We start from the raw sequence: 16,141 nt of genomic DNA on the forward strand, positions 1-16,141 counted from the left end.
ATTTTTTTACAACCCGACCCAACTTAATCCTAACTTATGATCTAACTTAAACATAATGTACATGGAAGGATTCTGTCAAGGGCAAGAAAAACGACGGAAATTACTCTAAAAAATAGGGAAGAATGAAACGAGATGTATGGACAGATTTAGACAGAATCCGATGATTGGAGTATTATCGATACGCGAGGATAGAAAGTTTGTCTACTCTAGGAACATTTTGTTCATATTTAAAAAGAAATTATGGTTTGTGTACAGAATATTGCTTGAACTAACAATCATAAACAATTACACAAAATTTTATTATTATTTTTTCTCATTGGCTCATATAGTTTCACAATAAAAAGAACATTAAAGTCACCAAATAAATCAAACATACATAGAGGAAGTATACCAAGCAGGGTAGCTTCATACCCTAATCGAAACATTAAGATTTATCACAAAAAAAAAACAAATGGAAGAATAAAGTATAGCAAACAATAAAATCATGAAAAATTTCACCATCCCCAGATATCGGTTTCTGGCCGATGCGATGAGATTATTGTCCTAAGGGTATAACTATTACGCATAGCAGGATAATACTTGTAAAATTGCTATTGCAGTCAATGATACGGAAATTCGAAATACGGTCCAATTAAAAAAATATTTATTTCTCAAAAATGGATCTCGATCCGGATACTCTACTCTAAATCTATAAAAAAGAAGCGAATAAAATATTTGGAATACAGTTTATGGCCTCCGTATGTTAAAACTACCCTCCCTATTCATCGGATCAGGATCCACCAAAATTCCCATTTATTCCCAAAGTTAAAAAAAAACTTACATTAAGATGAGGACATTGCAACGAGCAAGATTACGTTAAAAGATAGTTAACGTAGATATTGTCGGTCTACCCTCGATCGTTGAAGTGGTAGAATGACTGTCGGGGATCGAACGCGCGGACGACTATCGAGACGAAGAACGCTAGTCTCGTTTTTCGGTGTAGACGGACGTGTCGTCGCTCTTCTCCATGATGTGTCGTAGCTTCCTCTGGCATCCGACGATATGCGAATTGAGGACAAATCTGTGCTTGAATCTTCGGTCGCAAATGGGACAGACTTCGCAAGGCACGACGCCGCACTCGAGTCGTTTGTGACGACTCAGTGACGTGGTCGCCTTGTAGGTTTTCCCGCATCTGTTGCAAACGTATTTCGGCTCGGTCTCCTTGGGTTCCTTCCCTCTTTGACTTCTGTTCGGCTTGTAAGGTGACCCGGCAGAGTAACACAACTGACTCCACAACGCGTCGCTGTTGTCCAGAGGTTGGTGTATATCTTGCGACAGCAACATCGTCGCCAGAAGTCCTGAAACGAGAGAAATTCGTTCGTTAGACGCCTGCTCCTCTCCGTCTATCGCCGTTTTTCGTCCTCACCGACCGGGAAAGGAACAACATTTCGTTCTCGTTACGAGAATTAAGCGAGATTTAAGCGTCGCGGTCCTGAAAAATCGACTTTCGTTTTCTTTTCGACGCGTGCAGCGGGAAAGGAAACGATTAGATAGAGGAGAAGAGGATAACAGAGTAGAGCAAAAGTAGCCTCAAACGGGCAAGCGATAGAATAAATTGTTACTCAGAGCAGAAGTAGTAGTATACGAAGTACATACACGATTACTTGCATCGACGAGGCTTCGTTTCGGGCATCCTTTGTTAAAGAATCGCCGAGAGATCGAGGAATAATTCTTAGCAATTGTTTCTTTCGTCGAATAGTCGGGTAAACGTTTGGTTCGGTGAAGGAGAGCGTGTATTTATTTAAAAGTGTAAAATCTGTACAGCATCGATGATAGATTTCTCCGTTTTTTTACAAGCAGCGAATTGCTTGATAGTTGGCCCTGCCAGCTCTCAGTATCGTCGTCGAGTTACAATTAACGCTACGTATAAAAACATAAATAGTAATTATTCTTCGAGTGGCGGATAGTAGTACATCCTTTTCTCTTATCACATTCGTGGAAATACTTCCAATAGTTAAGGCAACTCGTACATCCTCTTGTAAATTTAATAGCACAGTCGTCCAAATATTGCCGTAAGCTTGTACTCCGTTTGTCTTGTAATTCGTTCGTTTCGGGATCGACTCGTTAATCAGAGCAGACATTTTTCGACTTTGGATGAACCAGAATTGTTCGTCGACGAACAAGATGAGAATTCCATTTAGAATTATTCTATTCCTGTGTTATATGCGGCTTTTCCCACACGAGGTTACGTGCTGCGTGAGTCTGAACTTGTGCGTGAACTTTCTCCCGCAAATCCAACAGCACTGTCTCGGTTCTACCCCGCACTCAAGCCTCAGATGCCTTTTCAGCGACGTCAGCAACTGATAGCACTTTCCACACCTGACGCACTTGTGAATTATCGGTCTCCTCTTGTAACCCAGATGGTCGATGTTCTTCACCGTCAGCCTCGGCGCTGGAAGACACAAAAAACAGATACGAGAATAAAGACGAGTAAGGTTGCGAGTTTTCGTAAGGCATTTATTTCACAAGTTACACGCGAAGCGAGAGAAGACCTCTGGTTACCACATGTCGAATCCTCCTCAAATCTTTATTTACATCATAAAAAAAAGGAAAGCACAGCGTAGGAACGAGTGAGAGCGAAACGAGTGCACCCGTGTATGCGTACAAGTCGCAATCGGTGATCAGAAAACTTATTATTAAGAATCTCACGTTCAGACTCAACAAGACAAGACGTGCATACAAAATCTTTTATTCGTATTCTCCACGTGTAACTGAAACTTCCAGCAGTAATATGATTGTATAATAATATACGTAAAGTACTTGTATTTTAATTAAAAGAGAAACGCATTGTGGCACGTCCATTTCGCAAGTAGTGTATTCCAGAAAATTTTTGCGCTTAATTTACAACGCTGGGACAAGTTTTAATTGTTGATAGTTTCATCGTGAAAAAGAATCAGAATTTCTTAAAGCGTTTCTTCCGGTTTGAAGCCTTTTCTTGAAGCACTTTCCTCCAACAGAACACGCCACTTTCTGGAAGCACAGATAATTTCCTGTTATAGTTCGCTTTTGTGCCCTCTCATACGAAACTCCATTCGCATGGAATTCGAAACCCATAACCCTGTAGAAAATATGCATAATACGGTGTATACAAAAACGCAAAGCTGAGAATACGCAACTTTTATTCGTCTTCCAAACAAGTAACAATCATGACACAATTATTCTCGCTTTCGAAGGAACTTTGAAGAGCAATGATCACAATTTGAACCGGGGAGGAAGATAGAAAGAACGCAAAATAAACAAAATGGCGAGTACGAGTGACCTTCGGTAACGATCTTGGGGAGGTAGTTTTCGGTTTTGTGAAACGTTCAGAGAGAAATTCACACGTGAAACAGAAAAGCTACCGCTAGATACAAATTTTTTTCGATCAACTTTGGTATTGCACAACGAATCAGTCTAGCGATTGATCAATCAAGTTATTTAATTCGCACGCGAGGAACGTCGATGACTAGCTAAATTAGGTTCTTCCGGACAGTCATATACTGATACAGTGAATTAGCCTAGCGTGCGATTGCCAGCGGTGTTTGTGCTTGAATTTTCTCCCGCAAATCGGACACTCGAATGTGGGGTCCTTGCCACACTCGACTCGTATGTGTTTCTTCAGCGAGTCTCTCCACATGTATTGCTTGCCGCACTGGAAACACCACCATAGCTTCTTCGTGTTCACTGCAAAGAAAAATTCAGAAATTATTAGGCGACCCGTGTCATACGTATCCACGTTCCGCACAAAACAACTAGTAGCTATGTATGATGGAAATTTTCACGCACAGATTGTGGTCTCGTGGCGCATGGACGAGTCGCAAATCAGATAAGGAAGAAAGGAAAGTACTTTTCAAATACGATCTCCGTTTTGCTTGAAATTATATTCTCAGATATGTCGTGTCACAGTTTTTACACAGAATCGGAAAAGAATGCATCGTGTCTTCGTGGAAGAGGCATGCACGCTTGAGGGGCCATTCTACTAACAAATCTGGGCAACCTTGCTTCTTCTTAAGATGCAAATTGAATAGAAAGCGACTTTGAATACGTTTCTGCCACTAAAAATTTTTTCTACGGTCTCTAAAGCCCCGTTTTGCAATCGTGTATTGTCCATTCTTCCATATCTTCTAGGCAAAAATCCTTAAATTTATAGTACGCGAAATAAAAATTTGAATTATACCAAGTATTGTCAAAACGACAGTTTTATTTTAACAGCGACAAAAATCGATGTTTCGCGCGTTTCTAAGTAGAATGGCCCCTCGAAAGCAGTTACTGACAAAGCCTTTACTGACGTAGCGTAGCTTCTGTCGCGTGGATTTGTAAAAAAAAAAAAAATAAAACAGATCGTTAAACCGTAGGCAAGGATGATTTCGACGACGTCGCGGATCCTTCGTTACAAGTTAATACGGTGCATGCATTTAGCGTGCGACTGCCATCGATGTTTGTGCTTGAACTTCCGACCGCAAATCGGACACTTGAAAGCCGGCTCTTTGCCACATTCCACCCGGATGTGATTCTTCAGGGAACCCCGCCACAGGTACCGTTTGCCGCATTGAAAGCAGATCCACGACTTCTGCAAGCAAACTGGAAAAGAAGAAGCGTTTCACGCTGGTTAGCGCCTTCAGATTTACTTGCTCTGATCGCGACGAAGATCAATCCTCGATCTTACTAAATTTCGTCGCTAACTCGGTCGCAATCTACGCTAAAAAAAAACGTTTAAAGGCGATACAGCGGCAGCAACTCGTCGACGTTGCTCTTCGTAACGAATGCATGGCTCGATAACTGGGAAAGAATTTTTAAAGAAAAATAAACGAGGAGTAGACTGAAGAAGTAAAACTATGGGAAGGGACTCGAACATTTAATATTTGGAAAATTGAACGGATCCTGTAAATTAGAAACAAAGAAAATGTAAAAAAATCTTTTCCAAGTTGTCGAGCTGTACAAACGTACTGAACCGTTCACAAATTAATCGAAAACCAAAGTCGGTTATCAACGCTAATGTTGAAAATCATGCACAATCTCGAAGCAGTATCCTCGACAACGTCTGAAGGAAAGTAGGCGTTTCGTTATTAAATTATTATCATAGAACCTTTATTGCTTGTCTAGTAGTATTGCGTACAATGCGTTGGAAGCCCTAGTTGTAGAAAATGTGTAATAAAATAACAATTTATACGATACTTTCTACAGTAATCTGTCGGTCGAACGCATGGGGTTCTCGTTAAAATACACTTACGTGAAAATATTCTCTACATTCTGATTATCGAAAAAATGATAAGCATCTATAGTATATCTCTGCGTGGAAGTTCGAATTAATGCGGAACGAGTCCTGTCAGTCTTTCTTGTCTTGGGTTAGTCTACGTGTCGATTCGATCGAGATCTATCGAGGCTAGAGATCTCGATGAGATTAAAATATGTTATAATTTTACTAGTTTCGAATTTGTTCGGAAAGACGCCAAAGTTTGTCACGCTACAGAAAATAATTTCTATCTCCAATCTTTGACGTCTTTCAACAAAATTCTAACTATTAAAGCTACTTGAATTTCATCGAGATCCTCGATCTCGAATGCGGATAGGGATCGATTTCCCGTGGAATGGCCACTATTATGCATTTTGTTGCATGTCTCGACTCGAATATTCTGCTCTTACTCGGATAATTTCAGCCGAGAAACGATTCGTCGGCGAGAAGGATATCGTTAAACGTACAAAACGATAATGCCCCGATCGTTTTGGACGGTTTCTAATTATCGGAGTCGTTGGTTATGCAAATTGGACGCGAGATGCGATTGCAGTCTGTGTTTATATTTGAACCTCCTGCCGCAAAGAACGCAGGTGAACGCGGGTTCTTTTCCGCAGAGGCGGAGGTGCGTGTACATGGAAGATTTTCTCGAGTAGATCTTGCCGCACACTCTGCACGGGAACGCGGTTACTTGGCCGACATCACCTGAAACACAAGTTATGAATCGTGCGTAGATGTAAAAGAAACAGTGGTATCGCAATTATTTTTATCGGTTCGCTAGAGAAAACGAAAGATGTTTTCTTCGACCGACCTCGACAGAGACGGGGGGAAAAATAAATTAGCTTAAGTTAGACGAGGTTGAAAGCAAACTTTGGTCGGTGCTTTTCTACAGCTTCGTAAGCTCGAACGAGTGAAATTTTGGGGAGGGTATAGAGGAGAGATACGAAAGAAATACTGGTTAAACGGGTGTATTTGTTTAAAAGATTCATATAAATGTGCTTTGCAGAATATGTTGTTCTCCGTTTATTGCTTGTCATTTGTTTCTCGTACTACTTTCAGTACCGACGCTAATGGTTTATCAATCGTTATGCGTGACATTTTACCGACTAACGTTATCGTTAAATCGAAAAATATAACGGTGATAAATATTTCAGTTGGAATTATTTTTTTACCCGTTATTCATGTTTCTGAAACAGATAAAATAGTAATCATAATTGAAATATTGATCACAGTTAAGCAACGAAAAAATGAAAATAATGGTCATAACGCAAAGAAAAATAGTACCATTTTTCAAATAAAAATTGTAGAAGAGAAAATGAAAAATTAAAAGTTTGTTAACGCGTTTCTGTCGGTAAAATGCTAACATACATAAAAACGTCGAAAGTGAATTACATTCTACTCGTGATTATCCTACTTCTGGTAATAAAATTTGAAAGAAATAAAGATCATTTGCGCGGTGCACGCGATAGACAGCTTTCAATGATCAACGAAACTCATAACGCGGTCGCGTCCGCGTAAGATCGAGACTGTCTATCGAATCCCTTGGACGTTTCGTCGTGCCACTGATCGACGTAATTGTGAATGGACTTTTGATGTTTCGTGAGATGATGCTTGTGCTTGAATTTTCGTCCGCAAATCGTGCAGGAGAACCTCGGCTCGATCCCGCACTCCATTCGCTTGTGCAAATTCAACGACTCTTTCCACTTGTACGTTTTCCCGCAGTTGTTGCACACGTAGCTCGGTCGAAACACAAAAATCGGTAGACCTGAAATCACAGAAAGGTAGATTTGTATTAGCGCCGCGACACGAATAGCCGTCGATTCGACATCGCCCTTTCGTCTTTGAACAAAAAGGATAACGTCCTAGATTTCACGAAGGACCGTGATGGTATCGTAAATACTCTAAACCCGTGGATTTCTTCGACAATGTTTTTTTTTATTACTGGATCATTGAAATATGTACAGCTGGATCGTTTAATAATATCGTTTGATTCGAGCACAGAAACGTAGACGCGTATAAAAGTGTTGTAACGAGGAGCATTTCACTAGTAATACTTTGTTAAGCTATTTGATATTATCTACCGACGAAATCTGATCTTACGGTTGACTCTTATCGCAATATGTTGTACATTCGATCGAAGAACACTTAAAGCTAGCATACGAAAATGATGGATAAATTGGATAGGAACGGATATTGCAAATCTCCGGCCTACCACAAGCAATCGTTCATCCAACTCGCTTTCTCCAGTTTTTTACTGGTTACTCAAAAAATATGAAAAGGAAAAATGGAACGAAAAAAAAGGGATAAAAGTTCGTCGATTTATTGATCGTCGAACGAAAACTTTAACTGTTGCACTGATGAAGTCTCTTCAGGTGCTCTTTTAAATGATGCTTGTGCTTGAATCTTCGGCCGCAGAAGATGCATCGGAACTGCGGCTCGATTCCGCATTCCAGTCGACGGTGTTGCTGCAGCGACTCTTTCCATTTGTACGCTTTCCCACAAGTGTCGCAGCAGAACTTCTTAACGTTCCCTAAAAAATCAACGATACAAGAAATATGTACAAAACGCCAGGAAGATTTTTCTAAAGGATCTTACGGGTACAGTTAAAATTAAGCGCAAAAACACAACTCGTAACTATATTTACAGCGATGTTCGTTTAATACGAATATACGTTTATTATTGCGTTCGAGTCTCCATTTGTAGTTCTGTTCGAATAAATTTTACTTTAAACGAAACGAGAACAAGGATTGGTTCATGGAAATATAAGTTGAAAGTGTGAAATAAAATTTGTTCGTACGATACGTACAAATTTTATAACACTTTCTCTCGTCCTGTAAAATGTTTCTGAAAATAATGTTTATCTTTTGTTCGTATTAACTTTTATCAATTTAACAATCTATCCGAGGGGAATTATGGTAGAAATAAGAAACGGTACTATATTGAATAAATAGCACCGTATAAACAAAGTCATGGTGTTTCAAGATTAATGTTAGTTCACTTACATTAACAACACAAAATATCATACATTAGTGGACTACACATATCATTCAAAGATATCATTCTTCTTACTGACTACTTGCAGGGACACGCGAGGATATCAGGGTGTAGGAAAAGTTTGATTAAAAAGGAACGTTTGTTTTGTAAAATAACACCGAGTGTAATTACACGCATTCATATTGTGATTATATATACAGGATGCTGTGTAACCGATGGTACAAGTTAAAAAATGATTCTGCACGAGAAAGTGGATCAAAAATGTGGAATAAAAACTCTGAAAATAGATATAAGTACAACTTTACTAACATGTTTGACCATTGCTCGATATTTCTACTTAAATTGGCGTTTATCGACGGTAAAATGTAGTATTGTCCGATTATGCCTAATTGGAAGACACTAACATTGATGTAAAACGAACAATAATACACCATAATCGTGTAAATCGACAGTGACAAACAGAAACACCAATGCAAGTAGTAAGAACTAGATATGGTCAGACACGTTAGTCGGTCTCGGTGGTGCCAGTAATCGATGAAAATAATGATCAAAATCGATTTTCTGGACAACCAAGCTTGACTACCAAAGATCCTAATCTACCGAGTGTCCCCTAATTTCAGCATTTACAATGTTTCCATAACTTTAAAGGCCGAAAACAGTAAAATGCAGGCGGAAAAGATCCATCTTCTCGCGTAGAGTCACCATCATTCAACTTTCGTTGTCGGTTGCTCAACTCCCTGTACATAAAATTGAAAAACGTTCACGTTTCACCGTACACCGGTATCGTTAAATATTCGTTATCCATTGATGTCCAATTGTGAACGTGAATTAGGTGGAACTTCAATTGACTACTGCGACGGATCTTGAGATTACAAACGGGACACACGAATCGTGGCTCTTTGCCGCACTCTTCGCGTTTGTGTCTCGTCAAAGATGGCTTCCAGGTGTAGTGTTTCCCGCAGACGTCGCAAGAATATCTTCCACGATAACGCATATGATACGTGGATCTTGAGTATCCTGCAAAAAGAAATAGGCATTAGACTGTACTCTGTCGCTACCAAATCCCTTCTTCGTGATTTCTATTTTCATCGTACCATCGCGCAAAATTTATCGCATCCTTCGTTCTATCTCGTTTATTATCAAAACTTGATATAATGTACATACATACAATTTTCTCCGAAAACTGTACACGTTCGAATGATTCGCGAGACTATTCGTATCTGTCCTTTCGGGAAACAAAAGTTACGTACAAAAATTTGTTCATCGAATTACAATGATGGCGTAGGCGCGTAAGAAATGATATAATCGTGGGGGAAAATCGGTCGAGCAGCTACCGAAAAGCTAGTCTTCCTTCGAGTTCAGACGTTTTTCCCGTCCGGTACGTTCCAGTGGTGAACGTTGATCAGATGTTTCTTCAACATCCATTTGTGACGGATTTTCGCTCCGCAGACAGGGCAACAGTATTGCGGATCCTTTCCGCACTCTTCTCTCTCGTGCCTAACCAACGATTGCATCCATCTATACTCCTTGCCGCAGACCGAGCAGAAGTGTCTCCCGAATCTCTTGTAATAGTCTGGACTGAAGTAAACTGAAAGAACAATAAGCTTCTGTAATTACGTTCGAATTTGCATGTTCTCGAGTAGCTCGTTTTCGTTCTTAGGCGTTTGCTACGGTTGCAAACCATTCGAATCAGTCGTCAAAAGCACACAAGTATTACCGAGTTCTATTAGGTTCTTTTCCGCATCCAACGAGCTCCGATTTTCCAACAACTAGAAAATAGATACTGCAATTTTTCCATCGAGCTTGGTAGTCGTGTGAATCGAAAGGAGAACGACAGAGATAAAATTATATATTATAGTTTCCTGACCCGTTGGAAATCGTGTACGATATTTTACACGAGTTCTGAATTATTTTGGAGACTTCGATGCGCGGTGAAACACGTGGATATAATCCAAAGCACGTACCTACATAAGTATCGGATAAGCGTTTCAATCATTCGCCATTGCGACGCGTTTACACAGAGAATGATACAAGTAGCTAATATGCGCTTTATTTACATCACAACATTGTTTAACAAACGGTACTGAAGTAAAAAATGGTACTATGATCAGCGAATAGTTTAAGTATGTATGTACACCTAATATATTCTGTTTTTCTTTTCATATACGTCGATCTGTAACATGTAAAACACATATTCGCATTATATACGTATAAAAATGTCGAACAACGTTAGGAATACGAGAATGCTAGTTGGCCGTTTTAAATGGATCGTCTTCGACGGTAACGAGGGATCGATGAAAACTAAAAATTACAAGTACGTTGACATCCTGTCGGTCAACCCTCAAAGCGGACGAAGATTTAACATGTTCAATTTATTATATTTACGTGATAATCCTAGAAGAAAAAAATAATTAACAAATTCGGGTCGAAACGCCGTTGAAAAATTTGTCTAAACCTCTACGTATGGTCGAACGTTACCGCTCTCGAGTCGATGATATCAGTCTTATAGACGAACAAGTCTTTGAATCTCGTGTCGGTGTTGTACAGTTTAACAGAGTCGCTAGTCTTAAACGCTCGATGCCTGTTTTACGTGGATACGAAAAAATTTCTAGTAACATGGACGCGTGCGATCGTCGTCGTTGCATCTTAACTAGCGTGTGGAGCTTATCGTTACGGAGGAACTTACGTACGAATTCGAATACATATACCGTACTCGGAATGTTTAGAAAAAAAGAAAACAGAAAACCGTTAGAAAATGTCGATATAAAAATTGGGGCACGCTCGAGGACGCCCTGAAGCTTTCCAACCCCTTGTTCACACCATCTTGTGAACATTGATCTCGTGTCGCAACAAATAGTCTCTACGTTTGAACTTCCTGCCGCAGAGGGTACATTTGTGCCTGGGCAATATCCCGCAGCCTTCGCGCAGGTGTCTGGTCAGCGAGTCCGTCCACGTGTAACGTCGACCGCACTTGTAACAGATGAAGGGGGCGTCGTAATTGACGCGGTTCAGGTCCCTCTTCGCGTCTGAAACAGATCACAAAGAGAACGACAATAAGACCAAACGGAATGTTTCGTAACGTCGACGTCCTTTCTCTCGGCAACGCGAGAAATTATTCATCGAAGACGTTTATAGTACTGCCCCACCCATCAGCTCGAGATAGGGATAACGTTTACATCGAACGAGGAAAAAAGGGAGAAGCATTGGCTGGACGATTAACGTGGTTCTTTATTTGCTTACTGTCCTAACGAATTCTGCAACGTTTAAAGCTCAAAAAACAGAGCAATCGTAGCAAAGTATAACACTGTTTACGGATAAATTTTCGTACTTTAAGTGCCGTAAGCAGAATCCCACGACGAATCGCCAGCCTGAAACCATAGTTCGATCCACAACCTTTCGTCGTGTACGATATGCTCGAACTTCATAAAGAAGTTTCGACGCCTAGTTAATAATTTCGTTATTCGATCGAGCGCGGGCGATAAAAGATGGAGTTTGGAGATCAGAAACTCACGATGCATGGAAAATCGTGCCTTTATTCTGCAATGAGTACAACGAAGCGACGTTCACTCGACCCCTTTGCTCGACGAGAACCTCGAGCGTCGCGTTCCCGTACACGCAAGGCGAAAAAGGTCACAGAGAGTAGAAAAGGTTGTTGAAAGACGGTGCTGTAAGAGTTAAGAAGGATCGGGTCACATGATGTATCCGTGGACCGTCCAAACGTGTCGCTGAAAATTGGACCGCTGCTTGAACGCCTTCTCGCAGTAGCGGCAGAAATATTGCGGCATTTTTCCGCACTCCTCTCTCAGATGGCGATTCAGCGTGCTCTTGTTGGTGTAGGACCTGGTGCATTTGAAACAGGGATACGGCTTTCGGATATCGTCCCGTGCGATGCTTATTAGATACCTTGGCTGACCTGAAATCAAAATCAAAAGACGATTGATTGAATACAGGCACCTACAACTGTACACACAACGCTCGATAATATCTTCGGTGGAAATCTAATTCCTCTGGAATGTCTTCGTTTCGGATGGTGCGTCGCCATTGTCAAAAGCATTGCAAAAAAAGAATGGGTTAATTTGCTATGCAGCAACGAGACTGAAACGTACAGTTAAATAAGAACAATACTACTTGAAACCGAGTGAAAAGAATATATCTGTAAGGCGTACTTGCTAGGTGATAATTAATCATTCTTTAGCGACGATCGAGACTTTAAAATTGGAAAAGTTTCTCGATTGAAAATTTAGAATCGTAAGATTCAAAGATGAAAGAAAAAGAATTTAAAATTAATATGAGATCTACTCGATTAATGGTACAGCAATTCGCATATAGATCTTCCGTCGTTCTTCCTGTTGATGTCTTCTCTTCGTCTTCGTAGGCAGAATCTTCGTGTCGAAGGGTACCACAATGACGGCCGCGAAGTTAAGACGAAATATATGTCAGACACGGTTTGCCCTTTGTAGTTACAATTTTATTATCGCATACTTCGATAGTTATAATAAAATTATAATAAACTACAGTCATACGTAGCGAAACTAGATTACGTATAACCAAGGCCTCGGCGAACATCGTTTTCATTACCCTTTTCAAAGTTAACAATTACACTGGTGGACAAAATTGTAAGACACCCTCAGAGTTATTGGGATCAGGGCTTAACATTTACGCTAGACAACGTGTCGGCAAGATCTTTTATTTTTACTTAATATCTTCATAAACTATACGAATATAACAACAAATTTTCAATTCAAACCGGAACAATAGAATTTTGCTTGGACAAGATTATAAGACACTATCTTTGGGATTAAATAAAATTAGATAAATTAAACAAAGGATTTCTATATGTTTTAAACTTAATTCGTTTCATTTCAATTATAAAATTAATTTTTTTTCATGACTTGTATGAAAAAATTCGCTACAACAAAAGATTTCCGAGACCATCGGTAGTGTTTCATAATTTTATCCCGCCTCAATTTGAAATATCCTACTACTGAGAAATATTTTCATACTTTCATTTTGTTTACATCTTAAAGGTATTTTAGGAACATTCTTCTTCCATTCACTCATCATCGTTAAGTACCTCCTATTACACTTACGTTAGCGATAGTCGAGGGAGTGTCTCGTAACTTGGTCCACCAGTGCATTTAACGTATCACAGAACATCGCTTACAGAATGAAATTTCTTAAACCAATTTAACATCGCAATTCCTCCCGACCGAATAACCTTTTGTCGAGCATCGAACCGTGATCCATTGTCGTGTCTTAATGAAATGTTTACCGCGCGTCGCGTTCGCAGTCCCCGAAAAAACCATGTTTCATTACTGTCGTTAAATTTCTTCTTTGCGCGCAAAACTAAAAAAGGAAACGTCCGAGGTAAAAAGGGTGCGGATCCGCGAGAAATGTTGCAGAGTGCGAAGCCTTATATCGTTTATCATGTAACCTATGTGAGGATCGATCGATAGAAGTAGCAAATAGTGAGCGTACGTAAAGGAAAAGGCTAAATGTTGAGTGAAGCTACACGTATACGTAAAGAGAAAGAGAGAAAGAGAGCAAAGAGTGCACGAGTCGCGTAAGATTTCCGATTTTCTGATTTTGATTCTCTAACGGAGAAGCTGTTTCAGGGACCCGGTTGGAAAAGTTATCTTCCGGCGACGATTGCTCTTCGTACGTGTCGTCGGCCGTTTTCACGGGCCGAGTAGAAAAATACGCCCGTGGATAGTCGAGTTGTGACGTTGGAAGTTGGCCTTTTGCTTGAATCCCTTGTCGCAGATGCTGCAGATGTACTGCGGCGGTTTCCCGCACTCGTCTTGGAGGTGACGCTTCAAGCTGCCCTTGTTCCTGTAGGATCTACCGCATTTGAGGCACGGAAACGGCTTCGGCAACAAATCTTGTCCCCGCAACGACGAATACCTGCTCCTCGAGCAATTACCTGTAATTTAGAGGACGAAAGGCTTCGATTATTCGATCTAGTCACGGTCCAAGCTAAAGGAAAAACGCGCACCCGGTTAAACGGATTCTTCAATGATGACTATTTGCTTAATTACCAAAATCCCAAACGTTCATAAAACGTGCGTCACGCGTTTCTGCGTGGGATACGAGTTTAACACGCGTGACGGTTTTCGTGCGAGAAAGAAAAGTGCGACGTCTAAGAAACGAAAGAATGATCGATGCGTTTCGAGGACGGTGGGGAAACACACAACTGTTCCCGATAGCGTGATCGCGAAGAAGGTGTGTTGATTAAGCTTTCAGGCTGATCTTCAGTGATGACGTTCGTTGGATCGTTCGCACCTTCGGGAGTAAAATGAATAACAAAGGATCGCCGACAACGTTCTACGTATTTACTTTTGATGCTTTATTTTTCAAGAATAATCGCGCGACGGTGTTTGCCCGTCGCGCGTTGACCGCAAGACAGACTCGCGAGGCCGCCGGAAACGGGCCAAATCGATCATCGTGCACGCGCGAACCGGAAGAGGAAACGGATTTGGTGCTCGGCGAGTCTGTCTCGAGGATTACGTATAATTATCGATGGACTCTTCCCGCACCCTCACATCTTGAAGCCGTGAACGCTCCCGCTGTGTCGCTGGAAGTTCGACTTCTGTTTGAAGCCTTTCTTGCAGACGTAGCAGATGTACTGTGGATTCTTTCCGCACTCATCACGCATGTGACGACGCAACGTGTCCTTGCGGCTGTAAGATCTTTCGCAAGAAGGGCAAGGATACGGTTTACGATGGGAACGCGCGTCGACTGCCTCCAGTTTCCCCTCTCTTTTGTACTCTGTAATAGAAAAAAAAGCCCGAAGGCGGCCAGTCATTTTTCGGATACCAGTAGATCGCGTCGGACCGAATGATCGAGCAGAGAGAACGCGAAGCAAGGCTACAACGGCTAACGGAGAAAATGGGATACTTTATCAAGGACACCTTTCAAAATATCCAGCTGATTCTTACATTAAACAATTTCTGACGAAAGGTACATTACATGCAATTACAAAAATTGGTTCGAACAACGAGGACATGATCCAGAGGACAAAATGTTTTACCGGAGACGCCTACACCTACGTACTTTCCATTTCATAGCCTTTCGAACCGACTCGTGAACCAAACGATCGAAAGCAGAACGAATAATCGGTTCAAGATTAAAATATTATAGAAAGTTAACGGGGATCGAACAACGTTTATTGCGCAAGATCCGTCCGTAAGTTGCATACAAGATAGTTTGGCGTTCCTCAAATTCTCAATCGCAGTTAATTGCAATACTAACTACCGTCACTCTTTCTTTCCTTTCTCATCGTCCAACGTTATCGTTCCGTGTACTTTCTCAGACTTTTCGATAGTTTGTTCTCTTCTACGGCGTAGCCTGGATGTCACGCAGCGTCCGTGTATGTTGAGCATGTGCCTCTGAAAGCTGACCCGTTGCCTGAACGTTTTCTCGCATTCCGCGCAACTGAATTGCGGCGGCACTGTGCACTCTTCGCGATGATGACGTGACAGCGAATTCTTCCAAATGTAACTCTTTCCGCACACGTGACAGCTGTACGGTCTCCGACGGCCTGAACGGGCCTTCTCGGCCTTAGGTCTCCAATCAGCTAAAAACATTCGAGAAAGGAAGCAGCGTCAGTGAAATCGGTTTCGAGCGAGGCTCAACGCTGACGATCGGCTAGGAAAAATCGTTCCAAATTATTAACGCGTCTGTTTGGAAGAATACACCGGTATATCGTACAAAGCATACAGTTCTCTGTGCGTTTATTCAATCTGTCGTAACAAAATTGCTCTTCCGAGACAAGGTATGAATTCAATTCGGTTTGTGCATGTTCGTCAGATGGTAGGTGAGGTGGTGTTTCCGCTTGAATCTTCGTCCGCAAACGGTGCAAGCGAACTTTGGCTCGGTCCCGCATTCGTATCGCAA

At 41.1% G+C, this 16,141-nt stretch overlaps 4 protein-coding genes across 4 annotated transcripts; all 4 read right to left on the reverse strand.

Annotated features, from left to right (window-relative positions):
* Positions 1-946: 946 nt before the first annotated feature.
* On the reverse strand, positions 947-2,444 carry LOC143342086 (vascular endothelial zinc finger 1; the record flags this gene model as incomplete). Its single annotated transcript, XM_076765570.1, has 2 exons — positions 947-1,400; positions 2,207-2,444. Coding segments are annotated over 2 exons (678 nt in total), but the record flags the coding sequence as incomplete, so codon positions are not given.
* Positions 2,445-6,206: 3,762 nt separating this feature from the next.
* Positions 6,207-7,842, reverse strand: LOC143341899 (longitudinals lacking protein, isoforms N/O/W/X/Y-like; the record flags this gene model as incomplete). Its single annotated transcript, XM_076765279.1, has 2 exons — positions 6,207-7,016; positions 7,599-7,842. Coding segments are annotated over 2 exons (516 nt in total), but the record flags the coding sequence as incomplete, so codon positions are not given.
* On the reverse strand, positions 7,796-11,938 carry LOC143341897 (putative zinc finger protein B0310.2). Its single transcript, XM_076765277.1, has 3 exons — positions 11,757-11,938; positions 9,580-11,271; positions 7,796-9,262 (listed from the first exon to the last, which is right to left on the reverse strand). Exons 1-2 carry the CDS (start codon positions 11,761-11,763, stop codon positions 11,060-11,062), a joined length of 219 nt encoding a protein of 72 aa, XP_076621392.1. The 5' UTR covers positions 11,764-11,938; the 3' UTR covers positions 7,796-9,262; positions 9,580-11,059.
* Positions 11,939-12,092: 154 nt separating this feature from the next.
* LOC143341890 (zinc finger and BTB domain-containing protein 41-like) lies at positions 12,093-16,018 on the reverse strand. Its single transcript, XM_076765270.1, has 3 exons — positions 15,497-16,018; positions 14,782-15,013; positions 12,093-14,168 (listed from the first exon to the last, which is right to left on the reverse strand). Exons 2-3 carry the CDS (start codon positions 14,891-14,893, stop codon positions 13,924-13,926), a joined length of 357 nt encoding a protein of 118 aa, XP_076621385.1. The 5' UTR covers positions 14,894-15,013; positions 15,497-16,018; the 3' UTR covers positions 12,093-13,923.
* Positions 16,019-16,141: the final 123 nt, after the last annotated feature.

This window comes from Colletes latitarsis, chromosome 5 (genome assembly GCF_051014445.1).
Source record: "Colletes latitarsis isolate SP2378_abdomen chromosome 5, iyColLati1, whole genome shotgun sequence".
NCBI lineage: Eukaryota > Metazoa > Arthropoda > Insecta > Hymenoptera > Colletidae > Colletes > Colletes latitarsis.